Source organism: Siniperca chuatsi, linkage group LG14, assembly GCF_020085105.1.
Source record: "Siniperca chuatsi isolate FFG_IHB_CAS linkage group LG14, ASM2008510v1, whole genome shotgun sequence".
Classification (NCBI taxonomy): domain Eukaryota; kingdom Metazoa; phylum Chordata; class Actinopteri; order Centrarchiformes; family Sinipercidae; genus Siniperca; species Siniperca chuatsi.
Window position 1 is genome coordinate 15,228,359 of NC_058055.1, and position 25,506 is coordinate 15,253,864.

The following is a 25,506-nucleotide window of genomic DNA, read 5'->3' on the forward strand; positions in this document are numbered from 1 at the left end:
CCTTCACAGCCACCAGATCTCAACACCTATAGGAGATTTTGAAGTGACGTGTCCGACATGCTTTCCACTACCATCATCAAAACACTAAATGAGGGAATATATTTTGAAAAAATTGTGTTCATCCCTCCAGTACAGATCTGGAGACTTGTACAATCTAAAGAAAAGAGAATTAAATCTGGTCTGGTGGCTCATGGTGGCCCATCACCTAAGATACCTGATATTGCTTTATCCTTTAATTTGTCACCATTCTGTACATAAAACAAGCTTATTCACTGATGATCCCACTAAACTCGTACTGTACTAGTGTGCACCTTTCTCAGTTATTCAATGCTGTTTAGCTTGTTGTTGCCGTTTACAGAGTTCCTCAAGCCATAAAAATATTAGCACATAATAGGAGCCCGAGACAGACAGACAGACAGACAGACAGACAAAGAAAGAGCGTGAGAGATGCTGTGGCAGAAGTCCGGAAGTGGAAAGCAACACCAGGTGGTTGAGCGTCTGGAGGCAGGCAGTCAAAGAGCAGTGTTGCCTTGACAACTGTGATGCCTTGTTGATGATAATAGCTGAGCACCTCGCCACCAGCAGCCCACACACATTATGTATGTGTTTCTATATGTGTGCACTGCAAGCACTGCATCTGCACATTCACTTTATTTAAAAACACTATTATCAAATTATTAGAAACAATAACAATGCCCTCTGTTCTTGGCTATACAGGCAGCAGTACTGATAAACTGATTCTGCTCAGTTGTTTGCCTCTGTATTAGCATCAGTACAGCCAGCATTCTGGCCCAAGTTGATTTTTATTGTCTTCTCTCTCCTTTTCTTCTCTTTCTTTCTAGAGACACGACAGTTCATCACTCACCAAAGGCCAGCATCATGCCGTATAGAATAGGGAGCATATCTGATCCAGCTGACAAGCCATCTGTTCACCCAAGCCGCAGTGGGATCTGATCAATACAGTCACAGTGGATGGAGAATGTGGCTGCTGTGGTCTCCCACATTGACTGGAATAATGGATCAGCTTCTGGGTCACAGTGGACTCATTGTACCAGCAGCATGACCACTGAGGTTTCTGCCTCCACACCTCTTTGTTTCAACTCTTTTAATTAAGGAGCTGGGCAACAGAATTCCCTAACAGGCTTAGCTATTGGCAGCCTCGCAACCAGAACTGATTGTTCAATTCAGGATTTAGCAAGTAAAGCTTTGTATGGCTAACACATACTGCTATAATTTGTCAGGGTGTCAGGCTTTTGTGTGTTAATGCATCAGACCAACATTCACAAATAAAGAGTGGGGCCTAAACGCAGGTATTTATGTAAAACAGAGTACATTTCAGTTGAATGCTCTGATGAGCTTTCACTGATCTGATGTGGACCAATCCAGAGTCCTTTCCTCTTCCGCTGCATCAGCTGGTGATTTCTGAGCACATAGCCACTGCAGCATCCTACCACCTCATCCTCCTCCTCCTCCACTCTCTCTTCTCCTCCCCCACCCTCCCTCAACCCCCCCTCCTCCTCCTCCTCCTCCTCCTCCTCCTCTCCACCTGCTTTTAAAATGCATGGCGTTGCCCTGCCAGGCCAGTCTATGCAGGCAGCATCACTCCCCTTAGCCCCTCCAGAATGAAGGAGGAGTCTGTGGACAGGATGGATAGTTATCAGCCTGGGGGGGGGTGTAAGGGAAGGAGACAAGGTCGGAGTGAGCCAGCAAAGCCCCCCTGCTTTTCCATGTAGTATCAATAATCGATTGGGAGATGAGAGGCAACCTGAATCAGGATGGCTCACCAGTCTGAGAGGAAAATGGTTTAGCCCAGCTGTAGGCTGTCCTGCTCCAAGCATCCAGTGAGTAAATAGGCCACTGGTTAGATGAAACCCTGAAATAGTCAACCTTCTGAAAGCACTGCACTGAAATCAGGTTATAAATTATGTCTACAGTATTATACTTCTTCCTCAAAAGAAAATGAATAATGATCAGAGCCCCCCTTGTCATAGCAGATATGTAATATCATGCAGCACACGCCATCGATTGATGCATGGAGGACGGAAAATAGCCTGGCAGCATCCAACACACACGTCCTATATCCTCCTAACGCATTAGTCTTCCAGACCTACGTCTGCTGTACATTTTGCTAATCTATTTCGTAACGGGAAACACCAGTCATGTCAAAACCCCCAGCTGGATTAAATCCTCTGATGTGTAGGGTAGGCCCAGCATTGCCGACACAACCTCGGATGGAGGGGTAAAGATGGAAGGGGGGCTGGCAACGTATATCTGATCCATAAATAAAATAATCGCTGTTTGAAGCACGGCAATATAAACCACTAACCGTATCACAGCTACCTATACATCACTCCTCTGCGCACAGGATGCAGGGCCCTGCATCCAACAATAGGCCTATGCATAATTTTGAGGCATAGGCTACACATACATATGTCGATGGATAGCATAATGCTAGTCGGCCTTTGTCCGTGTTGGGCTGATTTTGTTTCAGTGCTCGACAGACGTGCATACCTGCATGATTTCGCTCTTTAGGAAACCGAATTAATTCCGTTTGGGTTTCGCTGTTGTGCGCAACATTCGCGGTTTGTAACCTGCCTATACATCAGTTCGGGGTACATATCGGGGTCAGGATACATACACTTCCCCCCTATACACTAAAGTTTGACTGCAAATGTATTTTCCTTGTTGCAACGCAAACGGGTCAGTGAGTCAACAATGGCTGGTGATTAGACTACCCTCCATGCCTTGGTGGGGTCACATGCCTCATTCAGTGCCTCTAGGCTTTACAATAATAAAGCTTCTGCCTATTTATTCCCCAACACACAGCCTCATGTATGCTCCTTGTTATCTGCAGAAAAGAAAAAGCCCACATCCATCCTCCGAACAAACAAATGACATCATCCTCTGAAAGCCACACAGCCATGGGAGTGAAGCATCGTAAATAAAACATAGCGGGTTGGGGCTTAGTGATTCTACTGTGTTCTATGGTTGCCTTCCTGTTTTCTAACACTGCCTCCACTCACCAGGTTCAGCACCGTCTCCACGATGTCCCTGTTGCTAACCTCCCCGACCTGGATCAGGCCCACCAACACGGCGAATTTCATCTGGATATTCCTGATCGGGACAGCGGGGTTGATCACCCCGGCCGGGAGGACCATAGAGCCGCCTGCAGACACCATCCTTTCCCCGGTGGCGCCGGAGCCAGCGCCCGCGGCGACCTGCTGCTGCGGCTGCTGTGCGGAGGAGCCCGGCGGAGGCTGGAAGTCTGTGTCCGTGAGCGAAGAAGCAGAGCCCGGTGGTGCTGAAGCCGGCTTCTCGCTCGACATTTCCCCTTGGAAACAGGGAGGAGAGGAGCGGTTGCCGCTGTCTCTCACACCTGCTCTACAAGCTGCGTCTACTGCTGCACAAAAACCATCCACTGCGCAGGAAAAACAAGGGAGAGCGGTGTTTTAAAAACCCTCTGAATTCACCCTATCCTCCTGAAAATGTGTAGGGATTCATAAGGCTGGCAAAAAGCGATGGAGGTTTGACAGAATGGTAGCCTACGCTTCTCTCTCTCTCCCCCCTCTCTCTCTCTGTGTCTGTGTCTCTTTCCCTCTCTCTCTCTCGCTCTCTCTCTCATTGGCAGGTTGCAGTCAGTGCGGTCGTCGAGAAGAGAACGCCATATTGACGCCCCCTGTCTGCGGCAGCGCGCTCTAGCCACGCGTGCGCACTTGGGGACTTTCTGGTAGGGCACTGAAGCAGAATAACATGGAGCCATCCATGCATGTGTTCATACAGGGCACAACACCACCTAAACAACTAGGTGTTTGTTTGTTTTTTAAACTTGTTTTTGTGTGTTTTTAATATTTAATGCCTCTTGATGTGTAAATGTGGAATACTGAAGAATGGCTGAATACTATAGCAATAAATACTGGTGGGCATAGTGTGGGCGCAGTTCAGGGACAATTCAGATGGAGTTCATGCAGTTTAGGGAGTCTGGCTTCCAGACGAAGGCTGTTTATATATTCAGAAGCCATCCATCTGTCCTACTTATCGCTGTCCCTGTCAAAGGTACCTTTGTTTCCTCATTAAGCATCACAGGATTACTCTCTTGACACTCATCTCTTGTATGATGTTCACACTTCTCCTCCTCTTTCTCCAATGTCGTCACCTCTCTTCTCCTTTACTGCAATCATTTTCACTTTTTGCACACACCTTCTTACCTCACCACCTCCTCATGCCTTCTGTTTCACAAAGCATCAAACCTATTTCTTACAGGCCCTAATAGAGAAGATGATATTGCCCTAAAAGTATGCTGTATGTCTTTGTATGGCAGGAAAAAGGAGGGCACCTTCAGAAAACAAGCCTTCAGGCACAAAACCAGCGGCACACATGCACATACAGTATGTATGCAAACAGTTGCTGTATATTTAAGTATCTATGTTTACAAGTAGCTTCCATGAATTTAGTCTGGATGATGATACAATGGCCTGTATGCTTAACTGTGTCTGGATGTTTTTCTTTCAATTTTTCTGATGTCATGCTCTCATCTGAGTCTCGTTGAGCACTGGCTCACAGGTGCAGCGGGTGTGTCTCATACACACACTCACTCACACACCTACAGTATCCTCTGGTGGCTGCAGACCATGGCTACTGGTTCATTACCTGTATGCATACATAAGCCTGTTTCACACTCCATGTGTTCTTCCAACATGGCACATCTGCTGGGTAAGATTTCCATTAACAAGTTGGCTATAGAGGCTGATTCGTCACTCTGTCTGTGCATGTCTGTGTGTTTGTGTGTGTGTGTCTGAGTGTATTTTCATATAGGCAGTGACGGCAGTCTCTTCGATGTCTCGCTCCACATTTTTCTTGAGATGCTGTCTGTTGACAGGGGTGACAAGGTGGGGGTGACATGGGAGTGACACTTTCTGGCTGTGTGTGTGTGTGTGTGTGTTTCACATTTGGTCCACGTGCATGTGTGCACGTGAAATCATTAGAGAATTTTACAGATGAGCAGCAGAGGCCATCTCGGGTTTTTTCCCCACAACCCAATCTTCAGCACGAAGGAAATGAAGGAGACAATCACACACACACACACTGTCAAATGTGCACTGCCTCACGCTTGCATCTGTTACACACTGTACTCACACAAAGAGAGGCAATTTCTTAAACTAACATGCTATCTTGCTCTTGGATGCACACACACTTGGGTTCACACGCACACACACACACATACACAATGGCAGGCTCTCTCTCGCACGCAAAACACACTCCTCTTTGTTTTCAGACAAAGGCTTGATTCTGCAGCTTTGTCATGATTCCACAAAAGACTTTTTTAGCAGAAAGAGAGGTCTTAACCGGGATCTGGCTGGTGATTGGGTAAAAAGCACTAACATTGTTCTCCTTCTCTTTCCTTCCCTCACTCTCTCTCTCTCATCTCTCCCTTTCCCCTCCCTCACCTCCAGCAGAGGTGCAGTACCTGCGGGCAGGCAGTCATTTACCTCTCTGTTCTGGTATGCCTTTGTAGAGATGTGTGGAGGTAGTGCCAGTGTCTTGTGTGGGCTGAAGAGTGCTGGAGCTTACATTAATGATAATTCAGCCAAGGCCTGGACAAAAATGACACCACCATTTTTAGGTGTTAAAATAGCAGAATAAAAGGTTTGAATTTAAGATGTTACTTTGCCTATTCTGCTTCCCAATCTCTGTCTCTGCTATTAGGGGCAAATGAAAAGCAGAGTTGTTGATGTATAAAGGGGTGACCTCAGATAGTGATAGAAACACAGGTAATAACTTCCTGTTTTTACAGACGGATGTGAGCCATCATCAAGATGTGTGTGTGTCCACATGTACTCATGTGTGTCTGTCTATGTTTGTGTGTGTGTGTGTGTGTGTGTGTGTGTGTGTATAACAGAGAGAGTGATAAGAGATGGGAGATGGAAAGAAACTGATTCCAGAGCTGGCACAACACAGCAACTTGCTGTCTCTTTACATGCAATTTGTCAATTAAACAATTCCATATTACTTCAGTGAACAGATCGAATGTTTTTCTCCAACATTTACTGAGAAACTTTTGATTAATACACAAATGAGCTAATTTAGGTTGAATCGAATGCTTTTCTTTCCTGACGTTAACTTGGTTAGTTTCTGAATAATTATTCTCTGTTTATCATTGTTTTTCAAACAAAGGTTGTAGTGTTGTGGCTATCATATTGTTATGATGGTTCTAAACAAGGTAATAATTAAAAAAAAACAAAAAACTTCGTCCTTCACCTTCCGCGGGTGGTCTCATCCTTCGAGCTCGGGTCCTCTACCAGAGGCCTGGGAGCTTGAGGGTTCTGCGCAGTATCTTTGCTGTTCCCAGTACTGCACTTTTCTGGACCGAGATGTCTGGTGTTCTTCCAGGGATCTGCTGTAGCCACTCCTCCAGTTTGGGGGTCATATATATTATATATATATAACGTTATACCATCTTATTTTTTGTAGTGTTTCCCTTGCTTTACAATACAAAAATATCCACATTTAAAAGCTAGTGTCATATTCAGCCCTCAAAACGTTTCTTTAAAAAAACATTATGCCAGTGCAGTTTCCTTTGTTTGGGAATTTTCTGGACATTAATGTCTGTATATTAAAGTAAGGCAGAATAAAGCTATTCATTGTGCAGAAATCAAGAAAATTACATTCTTGAAAACTATTGAAACATGATTTGTATTAAAAACAGGTGTAAACATCACTCCCCACTGGTGTTTTTGTCACTTGTTTGCTGAAAACGGGACTAATAGACTAAAATACTTTGCATCCACACTCTGAGGGCATTAGACAAGATTTTCTTATTGGTTCCTTTACTTAGATCCTCTGCAATCTTGGGACATAATATTTTCAACAAGCAGGTCATATTCCCTGTTGGATTCACTCAGTTACTCTAATACTGGTGGAATTGAAGAGGACAATCCTCAAAGGACACCATAAAGTAGCTTATTAAAGTTTTAAAGATAAAAAGGCTGCCTATGTATCAGTCTGGAGGAAAGAGTGCATGGGAAAAAAATCTCATCCTGCTAAAATCTCATAACCTCAATATTGGTCATTGTCATGTTTTAGGGATTACACACTCCTCCATGGGTTAAGAAGATTAGACCATCTTTGCTCTTATGAATCCCTTTCAAACCCCCTCTGGATGAACTCAGAAGTGTGCGGCGATGAAGGTTTAAACAAGCCTCTTTTGTCTAAGTCAAGGAAAAATTGCCATTTTGGAGATAAAGGATTTTTAATGGATAGGAACAAAATGTTCCAATAGCAATTATTTATGAAATATATTCTTCTGTGTAAGCTATGTCACAGTTCCTCATTTTAATTATCCAAATGACGAGAGACGCTGGTTTGTGGTAACACTCCCTTTAGTGTGGAAAAGCTTATGTATATAGTATATGACCCTGAAGGCTATACTGAGTTTGCAAGGCCAGCTCTGAAAATGTGTACACCAGAGAACAATGACCAATGAAACACATCTACACAACTTTATTAAAAATGTTGAATTACTGTGCATAACCGGATGCACGCCCCAACCAGAATCTACTATATGATGGTACAGCCTTAAAATAAAAGCATATTGAGTTTAGACATTTTATTCAACACAAAAGTATGATATAGCTTTAGAGACAGTGGAATGAAAATCATACTTCACAGGTGACATTGTTGAACAGTGTGAAAAATGTGTTCTCTATTCGAAGCTATGCGTAGGGGAAAATAGTAAATTAAAGGGTTAAGAGTTAAAGCCCCAATGCACACATGGCACACCTACACAGGTGTTTTCACTCATGGACCTCATCTCAGGAGACTGTTGTATGTACACACTGTGCAAAGCAAAAGGTGAAAGTGCAGTCAATTACAACATGTAGTGAAGGCCTAATCCAATCAGGTACCTGGTGTGACCTGCCAGCAACTGTCTGTCTGTGCTTTATAAGTAAAAGTATATCAAAGTAGGTAATCTCAGCTATAATTGATATTTTTATAATAACAATGTATCAAATGACAAATGTGAAAGGGGAATTGCTGAAAGTGATGAATCTACAGATAATTATCACCTGACTCTGCAGCTCCCCAGTGAGTTTCAGCTTATTATTCAGCTGTCCGCGCTGCAACTTCACTGTTTCGGTTCACTCTCACTGCTGTCATAGCGTCATTTTCAGCTACAACAAGCAGCTGTTTTCAGCAAAATATTAGAGTATTTTTTCATCCAGATGGTTATTTGTGTCTTTGAGGATTCTTGAAATATCTTCAGAACAGTAGTAAGTGTTATAAGACGACCTGGGTTTTTCAAAGATCGGCTGCTTTGCTCTGTGACTCCAATGAAATAGTAACACATGAGAGGCACACACTGCGCCTAACTCTGTTTTTGAGTGCTCCTACTAACGAGCTTAAGTGTTTGCAGGTGAGGCACCTGGGTCAATGAGCCTGAGAAAGGGTTCCAATTTTGTTATAACGTGAATAACATGAATAATGGCTGGATTTCTTCTAACTGCTGGCTCACTGGTAATATGAGTTGTATTTTACTGAATCTGCACTCGTTAATAGAACTAAACTGGCCAAATGGCAAAAGTATAAGAAAAAAACACATTAAACCGTCCATAATAATGTACATGTACATGCACTATAGGGAACTCTGCTCAGATATTTGATAATTCACAGGTGATATTACCAGTATTGTTTATGTTATGATAATGCTGAATCATGATACACATGATAGAGCTTTTCAAATGTGATCAGGTAACTTATATACATGTGAAATACTGTAAACACTACTCATGTATACCACATCTGCATGGATATTTGTGCCTATTATGGAACAAAATTTGGTCTGTTTTTTTCATCTGATGCTGCAGTGTTGAATTCATATTTGCTAAACAGCTGTCGACCTTATGTATTGAAATGAAGTGAGAGATTTGTTTTGAAGCATTTAACACATGCTTTACTAATTTTTCTCATTCATTGTGCATAGTTTTCATTATAGTATGCCAATACCAAGGCATACACTCAAGGATACTGTACACACAACTGCCAACATGGTCTCGTCTATAATTCATTCATTGGATAATTTATTCATTAACGACCTTATCATGGTTGTCTAGAAGAAGACAGTGGATTAGCCAGTCTCAGTCTCTCAGAGGAGATACATCTGTCCCCCCCTCTCTTTCTCTCTCCCTGCTCAGCTTCCATAATGTGAATGTGGTGCAGATAAAGAGACAACATCCACAGTCCTTCACCACAAACATCAACAAGTTCTTCAGATAGTGCGAATGATGTTGGTCTCTTTAATGATTGGAGATCAGAGATTCTCTTAAATCCTGTTATTTTGGTCTGTTATATAATTGAGGCTGGGTTAAGATTAGCCATCACTCCTACAATGATTTTCTTGTATCTGTGATGGAGGAAAGAACAGAAGGAGAATGCAGGGAAAGCGAGACAAAAATTGATTAGTTTTGTGATATCTCAAGTAATTTCATTAACAGTTTTTAGGCTTAATGATATATCATCAAGTATACTCAATATTTTCAAAACAAATACTGTAGACCGTTTCTGAATTCAGAAATCACATACTAAAGTACTATTAAATTGAAATCACTTAAGTTGTTCTTTATTAATTAAAAGTATATTTAAGATATATATTTAAGTAAGTTTTGTGCATTTTGAGTTTTTTTTGGTGACCAAAGTATATATTATCAAATTCCTATTTACTATTAAATCTTTGATTATTGTATAATTTATTTTTAATTTTACTCTAACACAGACTAGAAACTTTCTTGTTAAGTGAAAACATTTCTAACCGATGTACTGTATGTACAAAAATACATATACAAATAACAAAAAAACATTAAAAATGTTTAAAAAGACAATAAAAATTTGGCATACTTTTAATCCTGCCAATTTGGCAAAAATGTGAAAAAAAAAAAAAAAACGGGGCTCAAGTTGTAGCCCACAGCTCACTAACTGAGTCCATGGCGGCATTATACTTTCGGTTTACATCCCCCAAAACCCCAAATTATGGAAACTGTAGTTCCAAAAATTAGAGCATGATTATCACCCAAATTGAAGTAATCCATTAATATTAACTTTTTTCATGTTGCACTACATCTTTTTGCCAGTAGCATACTGAGGCTCATAAGCCTATCAATATAGTTCTTATATTCCTGAAACATTGACACTCTCCTCTATCCATTAATATACTTGACCTGTATCGTTTTTGGACAGAAAAAGTAAACAATTTAAAATTGTGCCAGTGATGTAAAGATTTCTTGGAAAGGGGTAGTAGCTCGATATGCACTTCCTGTTTTCTCCAGAAGAGGACATCCTCAAATCCTTTTGCAGGTTCATCATGTGTGAAAGAACATTGATAATCTTTTAAATCCCTCTGTATTTTATATGTACACATTGAGAGCCAGCACTGTCATATCAAATTGCACTTTCTTTTGCACAGTCCATGTCTTCATAATTTAAACATCCGCTTAGACCTCTGTGGCTCTAAAAAAAATCTACCCCTCTGGAATAAAGTGGATTCAGTTGATCAATCAATGCTTGATTCACCTTGTCAGTAATCCGTTTTTTTCTTAGTGTAATTTACAACATGATATTCCTCATTTGTCAGAGTCCATGAAGTGGTGGAGCGAAAGTACACCCACAGTGCAGAGGATCATTGACATTCAGGAGCTGTAACAGTGTGCCCTACTTTCTAGATAAAATCACTGACATGTTAAATGAGGTAGAAGTTAATGAAGCAATGTTTCACTCATTTCTGTGTTGTTACAAAACACCCTGGCTTCCACAGAGCCTGGGGAGAGCAGTGTCTGTATTCAAACAGACTTCATCGTCCTCTGCGAGAGTCCCCATCTAACACAGCTAAATAGGTAAATGTGATTGAGTATTGATCTGAGCTGTGGAGGTTTAGTTTCCTGCATCCATCCCTTGAAAGGACTGTGAAAATGTCCTTAGGGAGAACCCCCTGATGCTTTGATGACTCTTCATTCACTCAGTTGTCTAAAGACATTTTGCATGGCATACTTTCCAGATTCATTCATGACCTTCAGACTCCAGTGGGGCAACAGCACCACTCAATGGACACAAGAGCACATAACAAAGAAAATATTATGTGCGACATACTGTACATGTATTTACTGTGATTTTCATGCTAATATGCCTTTTAATACAGAAGACAATGTTTTTGTTGAGTTCTTAGATTTTTTTTATTCTCTTGTTTAGAAACAATGGTCCTGTTTTCTGTCACTTTGTCAGAAATCACCCTGGTCTCAGCTACTCAGCTAGTTTTGGAGCCTTTCCCCACACAGCCGAGGGCTCACGTCAGAGTTACTCACTCACACTTTCTCTGTCTTTTTGTCTCTCTCATACGCACATATTTACACACATGCCACACTGTTCCCCAGCAAACAGTATCCACGCAGGATTTTGGTGGCACTGTAGAGATATTGTATCATAGCAACACCATAGCAACACCGCCTACAGCCCGAAAACAACAAAAAAAAGCCATGGCAGAGCAAGCTATAGTTTGCTATTGCCTTAGTAGGATGATGTGTGGAAAGTTCACATTTCAGCATATCAATATGATAGGAAGACCCTGAAAAGCTATGATGTTTGATCTGCTGGCACAGAAAGCGTCATATATATTTACAATACAGGCTGTATGTATATCTAAAATGCAGATACACTGGCACATCCATGCACACAATTTCAATTTCAAACATGCTTCCCAGAAGCAGTGAAATGGTCACATGTCTTAGACATTGTATATATAACATGACAGCAAAAAAAAGCAGCAGTGATACCATATACATCGATATAATGACAATAATAACTTTAAAATAACATTTAGATAAGATTAACACTGAAAATAGTGACAGAGAACTAAATCAACAGTGATATCCATCACAATGTATCCATAACAGGGTTAAAGCACCTTTATGGACCCGATTAGTTTTTCTCCCATTCTGTGATCCACATCCCTCATATGTACTTGTTTTTCCTGAACTAGTGCACTTTTCACAATGTAATGCTGACATGTACCCATATTGTACTGTTCCTGGTCATTCTTGTTGACAGCGATTGTTTTCAGAGCACTGGGATTTGTGCATCTTTACCTGTAGTTATCTTAATTAAGTGCTTTTTATAAATGTGCATATGTAAGTGATAAGTTAACCATTTTGCAAGAGGGGTAAAAAAAAAAAGCTGATGCAGATCAGCAAGATCCAGTTTGCATTAGTTTATAAATGGACAAATTCATTAAAAATTGTGACTATTACAGGAATAAGATGTCAATATTAGATATTGCCAGCATTGTTTATATAATGTAATTTTTGATTCACTGTGATAAAAGCAGATCAGGGCTGAATGTATCCTGCTTTGTCAGGTCTGTTCAATAATACATACTGAGAAGAAAATTTGTTTCAATCAAATGAGTCATGTATATTCCACTGGCAGGCCATGTGACATTTTAAAGAGATGGAGTTAAGATTTCTCAAAACAATCAATACAAATATGGGTATTCTACTTTAAGTATACATAACTTTTATGTCATTTCTGATCATACATACGACAAAGTCAGTTATAGTTATGTGTAAGCTTCACATAGATACTCTATTACAGTAACTATCATAGTGATATCAAATTAAGGTGTTGCAGATTAAACATTACCCTAACACTATGGTAACCATCTCATGATCACACCTGCTGGTGCCTGCTGTCTTATTTTTTCTTATTTGTCATCTTTTTTGCAAGATATTAGATTAGTAGATGAGGATCTGGAAGAATAAATATTGAAAATACTCTCTGTATATGCAACCTCATCCTTCCAATAATGCACGTGGTTACGAGACTCAGAGATTATATGAAACATCGATGGCTGTTCAAAGATCTGATTAGTTATTTCATATTTGGAATTGGAAACCAACGTTTGTTCTGTGGTGCAAAAAATGGCTTTGAAAATCATAATTCATGAGATAAATAATAAGTGATTAGTGTTTAAAGACGTCTATGTAGGGTTACTGGAATACATGACAAAAAACACTCTTCCCTCCTCTGTGTGTGAATGTCTGTAACTCAGTACAGTATGGTACAGTAAAGCTCAGTGTGGCTCAGCAGCGTGAAAAGACACCAAAGTCCACTGCCTGGATGATTCCCCTCCTGGGTCACTGGTTCTCAGGACTAGCTGCTCTGGCAGTATGACCCAAGATAAAGCTTGATTTCTGGGGTTCAGATCTTTGCCTCAGTGCTCATCTGATCTAGCGGCTGAAAAGAGGAGCGGATCATCTGGGCTTCATTAACACACAGGTGACCAAAAGCCTTGTTGTACCATTCTGGAGATCTTCCCCTGTAGCAAGAATAGCAAATAACGCACATTAGTGATTGCAATGTTGATAAAAACCTTGACTATGAGAGCACTTGAAGTCCGCCCACACCTGAGGTCCACTCTGGAGATATGTGTGAGCCTGGTCCTCCCAGTCCCAGAGGGCTCGAGGAGGTACTGTGACTCTAGCACCACACCCCTCACTGCTCCCATGCGTGGGCTGTCATCATGTTCAACTGACACACACACCAGCGCACAGGAGCCTTTACACAGGTCTGTACGCCATGATCTGAGGGGGCGGAGAGACAAAAAAGAGAAAAACTGTGAGCTTAGTCAGGCATTTACTGTGGGAATGTGAGCTACTGTTTTTATTAGGACTGCAACGACTGATAATTTCTTTTTATTATCGACTAATCTGCAGGTTATTTTCTTGATTAATCGATAAATTGTTGGTCTATAAAACAATAAAAAAATGACCTTCACAGTATCCTAGAGAACAAGGTGATGTCATCAAATGTCTGACAAACCAAAAAATATTCAATTTACTATAATGCAAGATCGAGAAAAGCAGCAAATTCTCATTCTCTTGAGGACCTGAAACCATCACGTTTGGTGTTTTTGTTTGAAAAAATGACTTAAATGATTCTCATAGTTGCCAATTAATTTTCTTTCCATCAACTAATCGTTGCAGCTCTAGGTTTTATACAGTATGGTATTTTAGAAATGTATTTTAGGGGATGTTTGAGCAGGTTGTTTTGATTAGTAATAGTCTTAAAATAAATGTTGTGACTATACATATACCCATTCTTTTTATATATCTGTTGGCAGCATGCAAATATTTAAATTCAGTAATCCTGACCTTAGTACCACATAGTCACAGGTAGGTTGAGGTGCCATGTTGCGGCAGGAGTACTGGTATACGTCCGTCTGTTTATCCAGCGTCTCCAGAACCTTCTCCTGCTGTAGCTCAGTCTGCCACAGGGGGCGCTCTCTCAGCAGCCGCTGCAGCACCTCACTGGGAGTCGCTGACACCTCAACACACACTCGCCATCGCCTTAGAGGGTTGCCATCTCCCACCTTACACACAAACACATCATGACAAAAGAGCTTTATGCCTGATCATGTATAATTTGAATGTGTATGTGGGTCTCCATGCATAGACATATGTATAAAAAACAGAATTGTCCTTTTGGCTCACTAAACCTCAAGAGTTAAACTGCCAGGTTTGCATATGAGTTGTGCTTTCTGTGGAGAAGCTAACAACTGAAAATGACAGTGTTAAACAAGTAGTATAATAATTTAGTTCCTGTGTCATACATATATGAAGACACTGATATTCCCTGTTTTCTCTTCTGTCTTTCCTGCCCCTCTCAAAATCCCATGATATTCCAGGAATTCAATGACCCTATACCTTTTTAAATGCCAGCTCTGTATGGTCTGTAGTTGTGCGAGACACCCAGCCTTTGCCTTTATCTTTGGCCTCTTCCAGTAGGTTCTGGACTAGCCTTTCTAGGTGTGCATGATAGGATCCTTCCTCATCCTCCTCTTCCTCGTCCTCATCCACTTCCTCCTCGTGAGCCTTGCACAGCTCGTCCAGCGGGGGCACCATCAGCTCAGCCTCCATGTAGGAGTTGCGAGACTGGGTCACCATCTCCTCTGGGATCTGGGGGAACAGCCGGAAGATATGCATCACATCACATCGCACCACATCAGCTCAGGCCTAAATACTACCATGTCTAAAGCAGAAAATAGACCTTGACAAATAAAACGAAGTGTAATTTGCCTGGACTGTGCCCTTTGCCATTGGAGCAATAACATATACACTGACATGACAGAGGTTTAAAAATACGTCATACCAGCTCTAAGTATTTTTTGATACAAAAGTGGAACAACATTTTAATATCCTAAGTGTCCTTTCAAATATCGTCATCCTACAAAAATCTTTAAAGGAACAGTTCACCCCAAAATCAAAAATACATATTTTTCCTCTTACCTGTAGTGCTGTTTATCCATCTAGATTGTTTTTGTGTAAGTTGCCAAGTTTTGGAGATATCAGCTGTAGAAGATGTCTGCATTTTTGAACATAATACAAAAACTCAACAGTAATGTCTCTTTCTAGAAATCATGACCCGGTTACTCAAGATAATCGATAGATTTGTTGTGAGCAGTTTCATGTAGGAACTATCAGTAGAAAGAAAATAATTCCTACATGAAACTGCTCACAACAAATCTGTGGATTATCTTGAGTAACCGGGTCATGATTTCTGGAAAGAGACATTTCTGTTGAGTTTTTCAAACGTAATTCTTTTTGGCACTTTGAGTACCACAAATGTCATCTAGTTCCATTATATTCCAAAAAGGCAGACATCTCTCAGCAACTCACACCAAAACAATCTAGATGGATAAATAGCACTACAGGTAAGAGGGAAAATATGTATTTTTGATTTTGGTTTAAACTCCAACACTCGTCACTTGTTTTGGAATTGCACTATCCTCTGTGGGTTAAGAAGATTCAACCATTCATGCTCTTATGAAAACATTAAAAATGCAAGGTGATCAAGCCTGTTTTTCACTGACAGCAGCAGTATATACTGTACTGTACACACTGACAGCCTCCAGGCAATGATGATGTGTTAATTTCATATATAAAGACGTGGTCATGCATTATGTCTTGGTCAACACAGTGAAATGTACAACTTCTGTCAGTCATTTATAATTTTTCTTATGGAAACAACCCTAAAAGTGTCAACCCATCATATATGGATAATTTATAAGCAATCAAATACTGCTGTAAATCGTAAACCCTGACCTGAAAGAGATGCTGGCACTCAGAGATCATGTGTGCCAGGCCCTGGGTGGCGGCCAGGTTCTCACTCAGGTCCTTCTGATCGGGGCGGCCCGTGGTGTACTTCCTCTGGATTGACCTTGCGGAACAGAAATTATACAGAATATGCAGAACATAAATCATGTGAACATTTACATAAGAGGGACAGAAGAATGCACTTGTTGAGGTAAAAGCAAGTTCCCATACATACATAAAGCCTTTATGCAAGCTGACTGATATGTACAGCAACCAACATTACATCAAAATAACATGGGTGAACCCTGATTTTGTCATGGTGGCAAATTACATAGAGGGAAATACGACACCATGATAGCAATGATAGCAGTAGTATTACAAGTAGTACTACTACTGGTCACATCAGTAATAATAACCACAATTAAAACAAGTATCAGACAACAAAGCCATTAAGCAGGTCAAAGAAAACAATATTCTGCGTTTGTGAAAACCACAGAGCTGTTTTCTTTTAGCTTAATAACTATTCACCTTCATTTACATTGTAATGAATAATTTAAAAATGTAAAAAAAAAGAAGATAAATAATAAAATAATGTGCCGTTAAATTGAACTGAATCTAAAATCATATAATAAGGCTATAATCTTTGGTTGTAATTTATATTGCACGGCAAAAGCTCCATTAATCCAGTGCTTGCAGATTGGTAATAATAAGTTTGATATAATAGCACACTTTGATCATTGAGTTTTACTATGTAAGCACATGTGTGTTCATTAGTTTGTATAAGCACCTTGGCGACAGCGTCTCGTTCTTCAGTATGCTGAGGTGGAAGAGCGAAGGCCCCAGACAAACAGCCAGGTTCATCGGCGTCATCTGGTTCTCCTCCACCAAGGAAGTGACATCACGCAGGAAGTAGAGCAACGTCTGCAGAACCTCCCTGTTTTCATCTGGCATCAACAAAATGGCGGCTCTGACGGCCTGCAACCTCTGCTCCTTTGGGACATCTAAAGACAAAAGAAAAGGGGAAGTGAGGAGCAATGATGGATCAAAGAACAGGTCACAGTTTCCAAAATCCAATCTTTGATGTAGTCTTTTAGTGCACATATGCACATTTCATAAACATAAATCATACATACAGTAAGTAGCTAAAATTTACATTTTATATCGAACACTGTTTCTGTCAGATTTGGCTAATGGTGTCAGCTTGTGAGCTTAATATCACTTTACTGGTTGGCTGTACCAATCCACATTATCTCTTTGTCCAGAGTGTCTTAGGAAAACTGTGAGAATTTTAAACTCTGAATAAAAAAACGAACAGATGACACAGTTTGCTGACTGAATTTCCGCTAAGGCCAGCTAAACAATTAAAACCATTTACATTCGCATCCTCTGAGGCAGATGACTTCAGCTGCGACAACATGTTGCAGCTCCGAGGCGACTTACACTGGTAAATATGCAGGAAGGTTTCCCCCAGCTTGCTTGTTAGCAGAGGCTCTGGCAAGTCTCTGAAGAACTGTTTGACCATGTCGGCCACATCATAAGCCGACTGGTCCTCGTAGCTTACAGAGTCAGGGGACAGCTCACACTGCTGCCTCAGAGCCTGAATTCGAGACTTCACGCCGGACTTGCGGAACAATCCCACCTTACAGGAAGGAAAGAAGAGTCGGACAAAGCCAATGGGGAAGATGGAAAAGAAACAAGGCACTTATCTGCTTTGTGTCAGCTGCCTCATGTTTGAAATGTAAATAACATTAACATAACAATAACATTAGTTTAGCACTATAGAGAGAGGAAATGAACACTCTAATTCAGTCTTGTAAAAGCTGTTTTCCTCTCTAACCTGGTCCAGACAGTGTGTTCTGAGGTGGCCGAAGGCCTGTTGTAAACACAGAGGGAGTGGAAAACCACAGCGCTGGACATGGATGATGAGGGGAACACCAAACACACTCTTCTCTTTGTAGTCTGGCACCTTCATGCGCTTCATAAACTTGGGCACAGACCTGGGAGCGACAGACAGAAAACAATTATGGAAGTGTGTGGGAGAAAGAGCGGCCTATGCGTTCATTATCCTTCTCTTCCTGTAGATGCTGGTCAACAGAATTTCCCTCTTGGGGATAATAAAAATAAACAGGACTGATCATTAACAACACAAGGATGTGCTTGTATTTGTGGGTCATGGCAACTGTTGGCTTGTGGTGTGTGGCTGAGAATCTAAAGCCAGTTTTTGACCAACACTGGTGCCTTTGATGACCTAATCATGCAAGATCCCATTGTAACAGCCAGTATCAGGGTGTAAGATGAAGAAGATGTTGTGGCAATTGCAAAAACTGTCACACACATACAGAGCATATCTTCCTTAGTTAGTATGGAAGATAATAAGGCAATAAAAACACAACAGAATGTTTGTTTTTGTATATGAGAATAAAATTAACAAAAATGAGACAGACCAGAAGTTTATAAAATTGTTTCAGACACTTCCCATGTCTAACTGTCTGACATCACATCTTGTAAATTCCCTGAATTATGAATTAATGCATAACATATATAATTGCCACATCACCGAGAAGAGGAGAGAAACATATGGACATGATAGAATCTATATGTATGTGGCAGTGTGTATACCCACCATGTCCAGCCGTGTTTATTGGACATTGAGTATTTCTCCATTATGGCGGTGAGGCGAAGCAAAGAGAACTTCTGCAGCAGGCTGAGCTGGCCCGCTGATTGGCTACCGATCTGTAGTGAAGATGCCGGCTGGTTGAGATGATCAGAGGTTCTGAAACTGGGCCATCGTAGACTGGGATGGGGAGAAAATATCAGTAAAGAATGAGAGACACAGAGTAAATAAGTCAATGTAGAGGTCGATTTAAAGAAAATTTATAGACCAACCTTCTGGTTAACCTTTGACCTACTACAACACAGTTTTCCTGTACAGTGAGGGATTATTATTGACATTTTGCATGCCCTCACTTTTGGTTTTACCTCCAAATAAAGTGCTTTAGATGATCAGGCTAAACTGTTGGCTTGTTTACAACCTGCCTGACCATCTGACCGCTTGTTTCTTGCCTTGTTGGACTTCGCTGTAGCGATGTCGGCATGTTCCAAGATTTCAGCCATTACTTTGGTAAGTACAATGTTATCATAACTAACAAAAACAAGACCCAAGATGTAATAAACCCAAATTATATTTTAAATGCCGCAACAGCTACTCACCGTGGTCTTGTCAGTGAGGCCCCGACTCCAGAGTCCCGCCTCTCCCGACTGGTCCCTGTCGAATCAGTGTCGTTCAAGGAGACCCCATCTCTCTCGCCTTCACTTGGGGTGGTCCTGCCCTCCCCTTCCTCCTCCCCCTCCCCTGTCTCACCCTCGGGCAGCACACTGCGGCTCCAGTGGTCCACTATTTGCTGCAAACCGCTGACGTGCTGGATGATGTCATCTAGGTGAGGGAACAGATTGACCTCTAAGTCCAGCAGGTCTCCTGTGCTGGCGTAAAGGTGGGAGCCCGGCACGTTGTCATAAACACTCACTCTACTGCCCCGAGGAGCTCCAGGACAGGGGGGCTTGGACAGAGGTTTACCAGACCATGGCTCACCCAGGCCATTGTTGGGTGGAGAAGTTTGGGCCCGCGTCTGGGGGCCATTGTTCCCTTCACCGGGGGAAGGCGCCAGGCTCTCTATGGATAGAGCTTTTGGAAAGGTGCCTGGTTTATGGTCTTTGGGGATGTGAACAAGGAGGTTTTCATATGAGTGGAACTGGTTTCTGCCAAATTGGCTCTGCCCTTCAGTCCTCTTACCCTGAGAAGGCAGCTCCATATCTTCCAGATACATGCTGCTTCTCTTGCCGGCAGTCCGGGGTTTTGTATACACAGGCTCCTTCACTCTGGGCATCACTGTCTCACTGCTGGGGCTCACACTCACCGTGGATTGGTCTTTATTATCATTGTTAAGGGAGGCAGAGGAAGTGTCACCATCAGTTTGGTGGTTGTGTTTAGGGCTGTGTTCTAATTGGCTGATGGGAGTACACTGGAGCATCTGCAGAGCATGAGGCTCCTCCCCCTGTAACACCGGCCCACTGATGACCAGTGGTGGCCTGCGATTTGCGCTTTTCCGCCTTGTCGACGGCCCCCAAGTGCGCATTAATTCCATGCGACGCAAAAACTCTTTGGCTTTACTGCGCCCTCCTTGCCCATGGCGGCTGCTCTTGATTGGCAGGGAGTTGTAGTGTGGAAGTTCCCTGGGTGGTTGGTATGAAGCGGAGAGAGATGCCATAGATATAGAGTCAGGCATGGCGGAGGTGGAGTCCTCACTGTGCAGCGAGGAGACTTCTGTGATCTCCTGCTCGCTCAGGTCAGTTAGCACACTCTCACTGCTCACTGTGCTGTGCAGACCCTCCCCCTGACCTGTTGGGCTGCTTTCATTGGTGCTGTCCAACAGGAAGTCTTGTAGGCGAGACCAACGTCGGCTGCTCCACTCAAACGTCCACCTTTTACTGATAGCCAACGGGTCATCTTCATCAGAGTCATCACCCTATGGAAGGTTAAAGAAGGTATTAGATATTAGTAACTAGATTCCCTTTAGGTTGTCTTCACACATATAGTTCCTTTGGCGTAGACCAAAGAAAAATCATGATTGATTGTTTTATATTACTTCTAGTCCATTAAGGATTTACAACAAATAAATCAAGAGTTGTAAACACAGTGTCACATGCAATGAAAGGTTCTTTTATTGCCAGATTTGGCAATCTATCCTTCATCATCAGCACTACTTGTAAGGTATTTTTCTCCCTGGACATGAAGTATTTGTGTCCTATACTGCACCATAACAGGAGAAACGTTTGCCATGATCAGCAGACAAATCAGGTAAATGAGTTTCATTTAGCTTTTGAATTCACACGTCACGCATCCATATCACACTATTGATAATTGCGTGTTGATATGTTTGAGGTATTACTCTCTCTGTACTCCCACTCTTTGGGATTGATTTGATAGAGTTTTCATTGTGTACTTCTTTAATTGTTAATTGTTTTGAGACGTTTATCTCCCTGGGCGGGTTGGATGGTTAACCACACCTGTCAAAATGTTGTCCATTTAACTCAATTTGTGGTTTGGAGTCAGTTACTATCTTCATTGATGCAGTTTGACAGAATTCTCACCAGCCTTAAATCAACTGGACCAAATGCAAACACACTAGAGTTAAGTGTGAACACAGCCTACATGGCATCAAATGGTGAATCAACAAAAATCAAACTATAAAATCCTCCACAAATATATTATAGAAAAATGCATCGACAACAAAGAGTGTGTTATCATGATGTCTTGCAGTTTAAAACAAAAAGAATCTTACTTTCTTCTTGGGGTGGCTGACATCCAGTTTCATGGAGGCACACTTGTTGAGAGTATTTAGACGTCTGCAACACACATAAACACACAGTCTTAATGTGCTAGAGCTGGTAGGTTGGATATGTTCTGTCTTTTGCTGTGTGTTAACACTCACTTTCACTGTCTTATCTTTCACTCCTCACTGCCACTGTCTCTCTTTCCTTCTGAGTCTGATCAGTCAGTCTCACACATGCCTCTTCAATTTCCTCTTTGATCTTTTCTGACTCTATTCTTCTCATTACACTCTGTCTGTCCCTTACTCCTCCCTCCCTTACCTTTTCTACCCTTATTTTTCATTGTCTGGCATCACTCTACTGGGACTGATCCTCACTCTCAAGGAGGGCATCTCCCCACAAGTGGCTCCTCCCCTCCACTTCCCTCCCTCCTCCCTTCATCTGTCACCCATGCCCATCCCCTTCCACTTCCATACTCTGGAGTGCTTGGGGCAACCTCCTAACCAAAAGGTCTCTGAGCAGTCTGCACTCCCCCGCAACTCAGGGGATGTGAACAGCGTCTAGTTAGGAGGGTGGTGTCTGTGTTGGTGCCTTTCAAGATGGGATGATTAAAAACATGTTTTGGGGCTCGTGACCTCTGTCATTTGAAAGATTTTAGCCTCAAATAGCAGAGTGAGAAATCCTCCTTTGTTCACTGTTTACTTTGTCTGTCCTCTCATACAAACAAGCAGACAAGGGATTGCTCGTTGCTACATATAAACCAGAAAAGTACCAATAGGAAGCAGCAAGCTGTCATATCAACTGTCTTTCAGTAAACATTTAAGTTGAAAAATATACAGAGGGAGCCATTGTAGTCTCCACACCCTGTATTTCTGCTGCAGGATGGTACAAACAATTCTTCCTAGTTGAAGGTGCATATATTCATACGGATCTAGAATTCTAGGCTCCATACCTTTTGTATTCTTACAAGCATGAGTATATAATCTAAAATTTAAACTGTTCTGGAACAAAACAATTTAAAAGCGATGCACGAACAAGAGAGAGCTCATTATGAATGTGTTTTACAGCTCCTGAGACAGTTCTCAGGGGACATTCTCTCACAATATAGCTGTCAGGAATAACTACATACTCCTCTAGCATAGACATTGGAGTGGTGGGGGTGAACAGAGACGAGAGAAAAAGATAAGAGGGGGGAAAGTATGCTGGTGCGAACTTCAATGAGAAGAGAAGAAGAGGAGTTGTGAAACAAAAAGATCATAGAGGTGTGCAAAGGGACTTAAAACACACTCAAAGCCATCTGGTAGAATATACTGGCATCCCCTCACTCCTTCCCCGTTACCCTCAGCCCCCCTGTTTTGCCCCCTGAGGGTCTCTGCTCTTTGAGTGGGAGATCAGAGCGTGGCAGAGGGGAGGGGAGGTGACCAGATCAAAGCATGGGTGTTTGAGCAGGAGACAGGGATGGGGACTTCATTAAGGGTCGGGGTCAGACATCTAATGATTAGTGGTTACCACCAGACCGCAGGGACAAGTCAGACTACAGAACCCGTGGGGTTGGGGGAGAAAAGGAATCCGTGATTTTACTGGTGTTAAATGCGCACACCAGAGAATGAGGTCTGCATGTGGGTGTATAAGTGTACAGTGTGTAAATGTGTGTTTGTGCAAGTGTCCTTACCGACACAGAGGCTCCACCAGATCCCGGTCCAAAAAGTCGTGGTCCCTTTTCACTGAGGAAATATCAATTGGAAACTGGGAATCTGTAAGAGAGACCCAGAAAGAAAGAAGAAATGTGACACAACTGCTATTAACACCTGTCATCTGCATCTGAAGTTTACAGAACACACATACACATTTTCAAACCCCAAAATAACTTGAATTCCACACAATGCCAATGCTAAAATGACTCAAGCCTTTTATTTTGGTGATTCTCTGTGTGTGGTGGCAGACTGCAGGCATCTTGTGCGCCCGGGAGCAGCCGCAGTCCCTGAGGCCGGCACCCATAACCTGACATTACTGGAGCTCACAGCAGCTCTCAGAGAAGCGCTGTGTGTGTGTGTGTGTGTGTGTGTGTGTGTGTGTGTGTGTGTGTGTGTGTGTGTGTGTGTGTGTGTGCTGGATTGCTGGACTGCTGGATTTTAAAAGCTACTTCTTAGATTACTGGGGCCATTTCCTGTTTTGTGCCTCAACTGTATGAGACCAGATGATCATCACATGAATGAATGCCTGTAGGTCTTTTCAGAAAGGTGGAAGGAGGGCAAGATGGAAGGAAGGAAGGAAGGAAGGAAGGAAGGAAGGAAGGAAGGAAGGAAGGAGGAAAAAGGATTGAATGAAAAGCAAGAAAGAAAAAAGACAGACAGAAAGAAAGAAAGAAAGAAAGAAAGAAAGAAAGAAAGAAAGAAAGAAAGAAAGAAAGAAAGAAAGAAAGAAAGAAAGAAAGAGATAGTAAGAAAATGCAGGCTTTGACAGGGGGGTGACTGAAAGAAAAGTGGTGGGCGAGCTGAGGACAGGGTAGAAGGAGAAAGGTGGAAGGAAGAGAGAAAGAGAAGCTGTGAGAGTCCCAGCAGTGATAACAAGGCCTTTCCCATGACCCCTCCCTCTGGAAAGCAACTGAAGCCTGGAAATAGAACGCAACAGCCCAGAAGACGAGGATACAAAGATGGAGGGACGGCAGAAAAAGAGAGAGAAACGGAGATGATGGAAAAAATAAGACAGAGAGAGAGAGAAAACCAGAAGCAGCAATGAAACAGGAACAAAAGGAGAGATATGAAGTGGGCAAGTCTTTGTGAAACAAGGCAGCTGGGTAAATGATGGCTACTGTGTATGTGTGTGTGTGTGTGTGTTACATGTTCTTATATCCCGGTGGGACTTTAACCTGACACACTAACCCACGGGGGCTTGTTGGGATAAAAATGTAGGTCTCCATGGGTAGAGACTGCTTTTTGAGGGTTAAGACTTGGTTTTAGGGTACAGGTTCCAATTAGTTTAGGGTTAGGGTTAGGGTAAGGGTTAAGGTTAGGTATTTAGTTGTGATGGGTAAAGTTAGGGAATGCATTATGTCAATGACTGTCCCCCATGGGGATAGTGAAACAAAAATGTGTGTATGTGTGTGTGCGTGTGTGTGTGTTACCTTCATAAAGCTGGGCGTACTGTGGAAATCCCGCTGCTCTAAGCCAATCACAAGCCTCCTTAGCCTCAATCTCTGTAAAGCAATAAAAGGAGGAGCATGTTGAGTACACACATCAGTACATTGATCATATGGATTTTTTGGCATTTATGGTTTACCCTGCAAAAAACTGAAAAACAACTCCGAAAACAATAAAAAATTCCCATCATATCTAATATATGATGGGAATTTATTCCCTAATATCCCATCATTTTTGTGGAGGAAAGTATCGATATTATTGGATTTCCCTCTGAGAATTCCAGCGGGCTGATGTCTTTTATATGCCCAACTTGATGTGCAGTGTTAATTATTTGCTCTCTAGACAGATAAACTAAGATTCAAAGACAGAAATAAAGCGCATAACACTGTATTTGTCTGTCATCGATAGCCCAGCATTTTTTAGCATACGGTGGAGGAACATCTCAGAGAATTACATTTTCCTCTGGGAATTCACTGGAATGATGAGACTGGAAAAGCTGGAAGTGAGCTAGTGAGTGACCCACATTATCTTGAGAGGACAAAGGAAACCGTTTACCTAGTATAACATTACGCATCCTGTACTTTCAAACGACATCCACTCAGATAACCCAACAGTCAGATTTCAGCCGTCAATGAATGAATTTAACAGGCCTTGCACATGGCACCACACCCAATTAGGTGCTGCTCCCAGCACCACGAGACGTTTTTCAGGCATTTGTTTTTCTACTTTTTTCCACCAGCATATGTATTGCTCACACTGCTAAAGTGGCAGCTCTGAAATTCTGATTAAACCGCTCTGCAGAGCTGACAAAGACATTTAAATGATCTTGGTGCCAGCGATCACATTAGTACATGTACTAAAAATATTTTTTTCAGTCTAAAATATATAAATTTGCACAGATATAAGAT

At 41.9% G+C, this 25,506-nt stretch overlaps 2 protein-coding genes across 27 annotated transcripts in view; both read right to left on the bottom strand.

Annotated features, from left to right (window-relative positions):
* Nucleotides 1-3,548, bottom strand: part of nbeaa (neurobeachin a) — a 93,202-nt gene extending 89,654 nt beyond the window's left edge. For 13 of the 23 annotated variants that reach the window (XM_044223857.1, XM_044223853.1, XM_044223833.1 and 10 more), the window contains exon 1: nucleotides 3,024-3,548. In XM_044223857.1, the coding sequence (XP_044079792.1) occupies nucleotides 3,024-3,326 (303 nt within the window). In that variant the 5' untranslated portion in view covers nucleotides 3,327-3,548. The remainder of the gene's footprint in view (nucleotides 1-3,023) is intronic. The other 10 variants (XM_044223852.1, XM_044223843.1, XM_044223854.1 and 7 more) reach the window with 1 other exon arrangement.
* A 3,934-nt stretch (nucleotides 3,549-7,482) lies between these two features.
* The window catches only part of LOC122888872 (stAR-related lipid transfer protein 13-like), a 59,156-nt gene continuing 41,132 nt past the window's right edge, over nucleotides 7,483-25,506 (bottom strand). For all 4 annotated transcript variants that reach the window (XM_044223858.1, XM_044223860.1, XM_044223859.1 and 1 more), the window contains 13 exons: nucleotides 24,583-24,654; nucleotides 23,131-23,212; nucleotides 21,470-21,533; nucleotides 19,341-20,653; nucleotides 18,754-18,924; nucleotides 17,968-18,127; nucleotides 17,571-17,769; nucleotides 16,918-17,131; nucleotides 16,140-16,254; nucleotides 14,742-14,993; nucleotides 14,190-14,407; nucleotides 13,443-13,619; nucleotides 7,483-13,354 (listed from right to left, as the gene is read on the bottom strand). In XM_044223858.1, coding sequence (XP_044079793.1) covers nucleotides 13,237-13,354; nucleotides 13,443-13,619; nucleotides 14,190-14,407; nucleotides 14,742-14,993; nucleotides 16,140-16,254; nucleotides 16,918-17,131; nucleotides 17,571-17,769; nucleotides 17,968-18,127; nucleotides 18,754-18,924; nucleotides 19,341-20,653; nucleotides 21,470-21,533; nucleotides 23,131-23,212; nucleotides 24,583-24,654 — 3,155 coding nt within the window. In that variant the 3' untranslated portion in view covers nucleotides 7,483-13,236. The remainder of the gene's footprint in view (nucleotides 13,355-13,442; nucleotides 13,620-14,189; nucleotides 14,408-14,741; nucleotides 14,994-16,139; nucleotides 16,255-16,917; nucleotides 17,132-17,570; nucleotides 17,770-17,967; nucleotides 18,128-18,753; nucleotides 18,925-19,340; nucleotides 20,654-21,469; nucleotides 21,534-23,130; nucleotides 23,213-24,582; nucleotides 24,655-25,506) is intronic.